At 34.6% G+C, this 10,054-nt stretch overlaps 2 protein-coding genes across 5 annotated transcripts in view; one reads left to right on the forward strand and one right to left on the reverse strand.

Moving 5' to 3' along the window:
* Positions 1–2,009: 2,009 nt before the first annotated feature.
* Positions 2,010–3,175, forward strand: LOC108762267 (uncharacterized). Its single transcript, XM_018509199.1, has 2 exons — positions 2,010–2,818; positions 2,899–3,175. The coding sequence occupies exons 1-2, from the start codon at positions 2,571–2,573 to the stop codon at positions 3,173–3,175; spliced, it is 525 nt and encodes a 174-aa protein (XP_018364701.1). The 5' UTR covers positions 2,010–2,570.
* A 1,644-nt stretch (positions 3,176–4,819) lies between these two features.
* The window catches only part of LOC108762270 (uncharacterized), a 22,245-nt gene continuing 17,010 nt past the window's right edge, over positions 4,820–10,054 (reverse strand). For all 4 annotated transcript variants that reach the window (XM_018509204.1, XM_018509206.1, XM_018509203.1 and 1 more), the window contains 5 exons: positions 8,879–9,060; positions 8,230–8,684; positions 7,425–8,168; positions 7,095–7,216; positions 4,820–5,227 (listed from right to left, as the gene is read on the reverse strand). In XM_018509204.1, coding sequence (XP_018364706.1) covers positions 5,074–5,227; positions 7,095–7,216; positions 7,425–8,168; positions 8,230–8,684; positions 8,879–9,060 — 1,657 coding nt within the window. In that variant the 3' untranslated portion in view covers positions 4,820–5,073. The remainder of the gene's footprint in view (positions 5,228–7,094; positions 7,217–7,424; positions 8,169–8,229; positions 8,685–8,878; positions 9,061–10,054) is intronic.

Below are 10,054 nucleotides of genomic sequence, written 5' to 3' on the forward strand. Positions count from 1 at the left end.
CCTGAAACCGAGCAGTATTTTAGTTGATCTCTTTCTAAGAGATGGCGTTGCAATATGTTAGATAAGGACAGATGAATGCGTTTGAGTGAGACACAACGATATATAATAAGTATAAGAAATGAATGAAAGATGTCACTATTGTCGAATTTGGAATTGAAAAAAGTTTGTACTATCGACCTTGATTAACTTCGACCGTCACTCCAGCATCCTCTTAAGCGCCGACAACGATTTTTTTCTAAAAAGTGATCGGTGACACGTCGTCGATGCTGTGACTCAATAGGGGGTAGACAAAGGGACAAAGAAGTTGCAAATGGAATATATAATGGGCCATCAGCGCGCAACACCTCAGTTGGTGCCCTGTAAAATTACCTAACCGATCATGATAAGCGTAATGTGGAAAATATGGCTGACCATCATGCAAACGTTGAGGACATTGACGTTGAGGACATGGTATAAATACAAACAAGTTATTCGAAGCACTAGAAGTAGAATTTGAGGACATAGTGGACCAAAAGTCGTCCAACGATACTGAATGTCTTATTAGTTTGAGCGGCAATACGGATCACACGCAAAGAAATTTGTGCAGCCTTCGGAAATCCGTGCATTGAACAGCCGTACTAAGCTCTGCATAATCTGCTGTTATTATTATACAGAGTGCAATGGTGCTCCTATCTTTTGTGCAACATGCATGACTGATTTGCGGGATTATAGCGATAAAGGAATGTATCTCATCAGGAATCACAAAGAACGTTCTTTCTATGCACTAGACTTCAGGTGATCGTGCTCGGAATGCGGAGAGAAGATGTACATTGTATACCCATGCAGCATGTGCCCATTCTGTGCACATTAAAAAACCATTGTGAACAGTAATGTGAACAGTATTGTAAACAGTATTGTGAACAAAAAATGAATATGAAAAGTATGGCTGACCATCGTGCGAACGTTGAGGACATGAATGGTGTAAATACAGACAAGTTATTTGAATCAATAGTAGTAGAATTTGAGGACATAGTGGACCAAAAGTCATCCAACGATACTGAATGTCTCGTTTGGACGATGGCAATATGGATCACGCAGAGAAATTTGTGCAGTCTTCGGAAATCGAAGCGTTAGACATTCATACTAATCACTGCATAATCTGCTGTTATTATACAATGGGTGGTGCTTTAGTCATATGTATATATTGCATGGCTTATCCGCCAAATTATCGCAAGATTTCTTTGCGAAATATTGGCGATGAAGGAATGTATCTCATCAGGACGCACCAAGATTGGTCTTCCTGTGCACAAGGCACCGAGTGCTCGATATGCCAAGAGCCGATATACACTGTATTTCCACGTAGCATGTGGCCACTCTGTACACATTGAAAAATTATTGAGTGCTCCGTGTAAGAGTGTATGTGATTTAAAAACATGGAAAACCACAAGCGGATGGAACGTGAACTACTGGAGCAGTGCGGCCAGGTCGCTACTCTGGTAGAGTGCTTCGCGTGGCTGCAACGATGCGACGAGTGCATCGAGCAGCTCGAAGAATTTGCCATACCTAGAGTCCTAGATTTATCAGAGAGGCGCAACCGATGTTATGCATTCTGATTCGCTGTTGCAATCTAATCAATTGCGTGACTTGGCAACCATTTATAGTACTAGTGACATATTTCAATTTCATTTTATCCTATACATTCTGTCTTACATTATCCTACACGTCTTATCTTGTTTGACATAGTTTAAAGGCAGTTTCATAGCATGTCGGCCATGTTTAGTACTCTCCTTAGTACCTTTGTCATACTGACTTAAGCCGGTTGCCCTTCTCTGATAAATCTAGTACTCTAGCCATACCAAGCGTCCGCGCCTCATCGTCGGATACAGACAATCCGCGGTGGCGAGGATCGCGCGACTCCCGGATGCAAAGTCCCAACTGGAGCGACGTTTCGTGCACGTTGGTGGCGAGTACGCGAATGGCGGGTACGCGAGTGGCAACGAGCAATCTCTTGTATGGCGAGAGATTGACGCTGCGTTCGAGAATCGTATAGCGACAGGTGCGGTGATAAACTATAATCATATCGAGCCTCGCCGATTCCTCGAAGACGCTGGCAATGTAGTGCTAGAGCGAGTGCGAGACGCTGTAGAAAGACATGGCAGTATAAAAGTGAACACAGCATTCAACGGCGACTTCGCGACAAAGGATAAACGTGCTAATAAAAGCATAATTACGAAAAACAATGAGATTTATCAATGCACCAATATGCACGAGTGGTATGAACAGCACGTCGTCGAGCCTATCTTGGCATCGCTCGAAGAGTTTCAGGAACGCGACAATGGGTGGACGCTGTCGCGAATCCTCAACTCGACTGTTAACGTAAACAAATTGAATCCCATGCGTGCGGGATGCCATATCGAAGTGCCGCGGGAAATTGCGTCGAAACGAGCGGTGATCAGTGTGTATACGACGGACAATGCGTGCTTCGCGTGGTCGGTGGTCGCTGCTCTGTACCCCGCAGAAAGACATGCAGATCGGGAATATTCGTACCCGCATTATACGATAGTATTGAATCTCACAAACATTGAGTTCCGATGACTTTAAAAGCCATTCCAAAATTCGAACGTTTAAACGCAGTGTCAATCAACGTGTACGGCATCGAGAATAAACAGATCCTTCCTTTGCGACTCACAGGCGACAAAAAGGAGAAACACGTCAATCTCCTATACCTGCAAGATCCACGCAATGATAGCATTAGCCACTTTGCGTGGATAAAGAACCTGTCGCGCCTTGTGAGCTCGCAACTCACAAGAAAGGAGCACAAAAAATACTTCTGCGATCGGTAAGTATAATAAGAAAAGTAAATATAATAAGAAAAAAAATAAAAAAAACATGTGAAAAAAATGATTTCTCTATTTACAGGTGCCTTCACTATTTTGACTCGAGCCAAAAATTGCAGACGCACAAAGTGGATTGTCAATCAAATTTTGAGTCCGAATTCGAAATCAACGACTCTCTCTCTTCCCTCTCTCCCCCTTTCCATCCCCCCTCTATTGCCCGTCCTCTCCCCTTCTTACCCCTAACCTTACCCTTTACACCTTCCCTATTCCCTCGCACCCCCCTTCCATTATTATTCACCCCTTCTCCTATCCCTTCTTCTTCTCCGTTTCATCTTCCTTATTCCTTTCTCCCTCCTTAACCCCCTCCCCTACCTCTTTCCCCTCCCATCCCTTAATTCCTCTCTATCTTCATCCCATTTCCACTATCCTCCTAGGATTTAAAAAGGGATTATTATTATTAAATAAGTTATACAAATTACTATTACAAAAGAAAACTATATTGGATGCTTATGACGTAGAACCATTTGACAAGAATAAGTTTCCAATTTTGTTGCTATTTGAAGGTTGCAGGAAAGGATTATGTTGAATATTGGGATTATTCATGAACGATTGTTGATGAATATTGTTTGAATTCCTTTTTTTCTTGAAAAGCTATTACCTAAAATATATGTAAAATCAAAAATTATATATATGTTTTCATAAACATACATATATACAATATATGTATATAATTATATACACGTATGTTATTTCGCATTTATATTATTATACGTAATATAATATCTGTATACTAATTATTAATAAAATTCATATATTAATTTAATATATATATAATAGAATATAAATTTTTAGAATTTAAGTTCAACAATATATAAAAATTTTTAATCAAAAACATTTTTAAATGAACGCAAAAAAATAATAGAATCAGAAAATTAAAAAATCTTTATATATAACAGTACAGATATGATTATCAAATAAATATCCATTCAAAAATATGTACGGACTTTTTAGGGGATTTATAATAACGTTCACAACTGTGCGAACACCAATTATTGTAGCAATAACACAATAACAACACAAAATAATTCATAGGATCGTTTCTGGCGAAAAGTAAAACTTGGAACGATATATTATTAATAATAATTCAGAATTTTTTCTACCAGTGGATCTGGTGGAAATCATATCAGTGACTAGGAAGATTGCAATCAAACCGAAACGAAAATCCATCGTGCAGAAGGACGCATGAGTAGATATCAAGTATTCGATGTTAAGACATTTGACGCCAGAGATAGCTATGCGCTTCTCTTCCACTTCTTTCTCCCTATTTTATAAAGAATGGAAGATGGCGATAAGTAAAAAAAGCAGAAAGAGACGAAGATGAGAACAAAGTGTGTAGAAGATCAGGGTATGGTCCTATATAATATTCGAGTCATCACTCAATCGAGTAAACAAACATTATAATTTTTACAATAAATTTGATAAAACAAGTAGCAATCGTTAACACTAAAAGTTATAAATTATAACATTATCTCAACAGAGTTTTGTAAGGCTATTAAAATTATAAGATAAATGCGGTTTAGAGTACATTTAACGTAAAGTAACTTTGCAAGTATAAAATATAATTAAGTACATAATATATTTTGAAAAAATGGATATTTCAGTATTTATCTATAAAGTTGGCACAATTACATGAATTTATAATCATTAAATCAATGAATATCATTAAATATTTGATTTTAATACTTAATGGTATAATATTTTGATTAATTATTAATCGCGGTATAATCATAAATTGTAAACGTTCAAAAAACTGAAATTGTTTTTTTATAACTCTGGACCTTACCCTTGCCCCTAACATTTTTGCAAAATAAAAAAAGATAATAAAGGGAGGATAAATATAAAAATTAAGAACCTCCGATTCTCTGACGCAATTAATCGAAACAAACAAACTAATTAGTGTAAAAATTAACAAGATAAAGAGATATAAAAAAGGAAAGAAACAAACCAAACGGGTATTACTCATAATACACAGAGATATATATAAGTAATAATATACTTGTAGGGTGTGATAGATGGCAGATGTGTGCATGTGAGCGTGCGAGCGTTGCGGCGCGGAGAAACTCGCGAGGCGTTCGCAAGGATGTGTGTGTGAGTTGTTGCGAGTCCTGAGAAGAAACATTGCGAGTCCTGAGAAGAAACATTGCGAGTCCTGAGAAGAAACGTTGCGAGTTCCATAAGTTGCTGCGAGTCCTACGAGTTACTTTTGCGAGTCAGTGAGAATTCCTACGCGTCGTGCGAGTTGTGAGTTACGAGAGCCCTTGTGGCTTTTCCGAGATCGAGCTGTAGCGTGTAGAGCGGTTGCTTCGCGCGCCTGTGCTCGAAGTGTAAACACATCATATAACCTGTAAACTCTTTTATTAAACATTTATATTATATTATCTCATTATTCTATATACTTGCAATACTTACAAAAAATAAATAAATAAATGAATGTATCTACATACACTGTTAGAAATTTCTCAATGAATTTTAATTAACATGTAAAGGGGAAGTATGTGGTTATGCACAAAATTAAATGTAATGAATGATGTAAATAAAAACTAAATTACAGTAGTTTTAAATGTGTTGAACGTGTGTATTGAAATTAATGAACACATTATTATAAAAATTAATTTACACGTTAATGAAAAGTACGGGATCTGTAACTGAAAAGTAATTTACGTTAATGACATGTAAGAAACGTAAACGTATTAAACGTTAAGCGTTAATAGTATTAGGCTTAATTAAAATATTATTAATATTCGTAAATGTAAAAGTACATTAAATTTCAATATGCTTAACTTTTAAGTACTACGAACTTAAATTTCATTAATATGTACATTAATAGTTATTTCAATTACGATTAATTAAATGTCATTCATATCTGTAAATGAAAAGTATATTAAATTTCATTACACTTAATTTTTCAGTTCCTGTAAACTTAAATCTCATTAACATGTGCATTAATAGTCCTTTCAGTTACAGAGAAATTAAACTTCATTCATCAATGTACATAAAAGTTAATGAAATTTAAGAACATTTCTAACAGTGTATATATGAATAGTGTTGTGCGAAGAAATAAAAGTCGAAATAAAAGAAACAGGAGTTACTTAATAATAAATAAATAGGAAATTAATCAACACTTAATGAATTAAATAAAGGAAAGTCGCCGATATATACTGACATAGGTCTCCTAAAATGACACCCCCTTATTTTTCGGAAACTAACTATTGCACTTTATTAATACTAATAAAATCATGATCTGTTTAGCTAATTAAACAAGTACAAACTCATAATTTGTAGGTTTGTGGCTTGTTTCTATATCAAATCAGCTAAAAACGAATTCTACAAATGCGAAAATAAAATTCTTACGATTTTCTTTTGCAAATTGTGAGGTTTAAATAATAGTGATTATATTATTGATAATATTACGTCATTTTAAATACTTGTAGTTTCCGAAATAAGTTTTATTTATATTATTTTTTCTCTTAGCCTTTTCATAATACGATTTTTAATTTAAAATTGGGGTGCAGCGTAAACCGACACACCTGTCCGTAAAACAGATCATGAGCTAACTTAATCTTTATAATGTTGCTTTATAGTGTCAAATAAGTCTATTGGAGCTGAAGGCAATCGTGCATATATGGAACAACTCTAGAAATTATCTCGTTACATATTTGCATTTTGCAGAACAGCATAAAGTAAATATGCATATAATTCAATAAAAATGTTTTATAACGAAATAAAATAATTTTGAAAAATCTTATATACATTCACTTATAGGTACTTTATACAGATAATTCCTGTAAAAGAAAAAAAAATAGGAATACGTAGCATTACTGCCTATTATGTCAGTTTTGGAGCCCATTGTCAGACGCTCATTTTTGCATAACTTACGAAAAATTTAATTATTGCAAAATTGCAAACAGTATTATAAAAATTGCTTATACTATCTGATATAAGATACTTTTTACTTTGTATGTATGTTTTTGAAGTCGTATTTTTACCTTTTGTTTAAGAAATATTGTCTAAAAACAAAGTGGTATGTCGGTATCGGTGACCTTCCTCTAATAATTATTATTACACAAACTATATAAACATATACATAAAATAAAACAAAAAATTTAGCATTGAATAATTTTGTGATAAACATAAAATGTAATGCATAACACTTAAAAATTTTTATTTTGTACTAATATATTTACATATTTACATATGTCAATATATTTATGTATTTACTTAATGCTATGATGTTGTAAAAATACTTCGGCTTGATGGATTCCTGTCTCGTAAGCTCCATGTGTCGTCGAGTAAAACTCGTCATGCGTAGCTTCGCCGGCAAATAATATGACTGGTAGATTCTGTTATATTCGCAAAAATTCACAAGATGGACAATACATTTTAATTTGTTTTTTTTTAATTTATTTTTTTTAATCTTTACATTATCTTAATTAAATATAATATGAAAATGCTTAAAAATGTGACTATAAAATCTTCAATTTAAGAATTTTTTTAAAATGTTAAATAAAAATGTAGTTAATGAGTTACGTAAATACGATATAATCTCACCTTTTTTCTCTTCATATCAATTTGCATTGTCGCCCAAACTGGTTCGGTCAATATCTTTGGTGAAATATCATCCTCTTCACAACTTTTCGTAATGTGACTGTAACCGCCTCTCACGTATCTATTTTCGTTCCACTTAGTTCGAACGCATCTTCTGACTGGCGGTATATCGCGATACCGTACGTATCGCGTCAACAGATTCTTACAATCTTCCGCAATTGTTTCCTCTGACAATTCTTCAATGATACACGCCCCTCGCCCGCCGACCCACACTATAAGAGTGGCCACATGAATCGGCAGAACATCGAATCCTGTGACATACTTGGTCCATTCCGGCAAAGATGAGTGATCGGCATCCCTGCGCCAAAGCAATTGGAAACCATTCACACCTCTTTGCCACCAGGGTTCACCGAAGTCCAGAAAAATCTTATTAATCGTTCCGAAACCAAGATCCTCAATAGCAATGCTTAGACGATTTGGTAATGGCGGTTGGAACATGTTCTGATGGTTACTCTTCAAATAACCAAGCGAACAAGTAACTATGACCGCATCAGCGAGAATTTCAGTGCCATCGAAAGTTTTCACGATAACTGGAGAATCATTTGGAGAGTCAATGAAGTTCCGCCAGTGAATGACTTCCACGGGAGTGGATAAACGTATTTTTCGCTTATCCAGATTGTCAACGATAAGATTTGTTAAAGAACTGTAGCCGGATTTGAAGAGCAAATGTTCCGGTCCGCCAACGTACTGTAGAAATTATTGTTTTTACAGTGCTTATTTTTGAAACTATGATTAAAATTGGATTTACCTTGAACTTTCCCCAAAGAACTGCTGACAAATCGTCTAACGAGTGGCAGCAATTATCCACCAGGAGAAATCGCACGTTCCAATCGAAGATTTCCTCCTTCATCTTTCTTTCCACCGGAGGATTATTTTTTTCGTGTAAATAATCCTCAAACCTATTTCTCATGACAGAACCGATATTCTCCTTCTTTTTCAAAGGCTTTTGAGATTCGCAGATATCATCCAAAACGGTTCGTACAAGATCATCAACTTCACGAACCAAGCTGTCGCTCATTATCGTTCCATCATCGCGTAAGAAAATTCCATCACCGTCTGTTCCTTGAATTGTCGATAATAAATCATTGTTGAGACAATATTGAGCAAGCCTGCTCTTATCACCATGCAGGAATTGTGCCCCGCAATCTACCCAGCCGTTATCCCATGGAATAGAATGAATTCTTCCTCCAACTATGTCTTGAGCTGTGGAATAGCATAAGGTAATCCAAGGAATTATATTTTTACTTTTTTATATTTATAACTATTTTTCTATTTCTTATTATAAATTTTTCTATTATTATTTATTTATATTATTAGACTTTATGTTACAGTAAAACTGATCAGATTGAATAAAAAATTAATTAAATTCTTAAAAGATATCACATATATGCATGTACCCTCAAGAAGAAGATAATCCATAAATCCTGCATCTTCCAGAGTTTTTGCCGCTGCCAATCCTGCAATTCCCGCGCCTACTATCACAACTTTCGTCTTTTCTATTTTTCTTGCACTCGTATCAATCTCTATCCGTAATGCTTCATCGAAGTTGCCAATCAGTTGATCTAAGCGATTGTACGTTCTACGTCATCCGAAGTAATTAGTCTAATATACATATTATCTCACATAAACGTACACATGTACACACATATCATATATGTATCGTTTGATGTCTTTTTATAAATTTATTCTAAAACAAGGGAACCCCTCGAGGTGATAAATTCTGATTTTAATGAAACTTTATGAACTTGTAGCTTATATAAAGAGATGAATTTAGAAAATATCAGTTGTGGCTAAAAAACGGTTTGAAGGTGTGAAATCACCCCTAACGTATATAGCGGTTTTCAGCTTTTTCCGTTATATCTCGAAAAATATTTGAGATATAAAAAAATGTTTTATACAAAAGTTTTACAACAAAATCAGCTGTATTCATTCGCATTTTTAGAACAATTATTTACCAATTTTTTGTCAAAATTTTCGAAAAAAAATTGTTAAATAATTATTCTAAAAAAATATCAATGACGTGAGTAAATAGAGGTAATTTTATTGTAAAACTTTTGTATAAAATATTTTTTTATATCTCGAATAGTTTTCGAGATATAGCGGAGAAAGCTGAAAATCGCTTCACACATGAGGCCTGATTTCACTCTTCGAAACTCTATGTTGGCAGCAATTTTCAGAACTTTTTAAAAAAATTATTATTTTTAAAAGTATTTATGATAGATAAAAGTAATTTTATTATGAAGTTACTTGTAAGTAAATGTCTATCCAAAGAAAATGATAAAATGCTATCATTTCCACACCACCTGTCATGAGGTAGATAGCATGGTGCGCTTTTTTTATAGTGGTTTCCCTAGTACGCCTATTCCACTCTAATTTTTTTATGCATGAATTATTCCAAATGCCGTCATTCCTCCGTTGACTACTTTGGAACATTAAAAAATTTATATTTAAAAAGATTTATTATTATTATAAAGATATATTATTATTATATTCTTGAGGCTTTCACGGGTGTTTCCTATATGACAATCTTGTGTTTCGCGGGTTTTCTCCGTGTTCAAATCCATTCTTGGAAT

This window comes from Trachymyrmex cornetzi, unplaced genomic scaffold (assembly GCF_001594075.2).
Source record: "Trachymyrmex cornetzi isolate Tcor2-1 unplaced genomic scaffold, Tcor1.1 scaffold287, whole genome shotgun sequence".
NCBI classification, from domain to species: domain Eukaryota; kingdom Metazoa; phylum Arthropoda; class Insecta; order Hymenoptera; family Formicidae; genus Trachymyrmex; species Trachymyrmex cornetzi.

Excerpts from the sequence above, each read along its gene's own strand:
- LOC108762267 (XM_018509199.1), top strand. The coding sequence starts at position 2,571 with ATGACTTTAAAAGCCATTCCAAAATTCGAACGTTTAAACGCAGTGTCA. Across the intron at positions 2,819-2,898 it reads AAAAAATACTTCTGCGATCG|GTGCCTTCACTATTTTGACT; the intron begins GTAAGTATAATA and ends CTCTATTTACAG.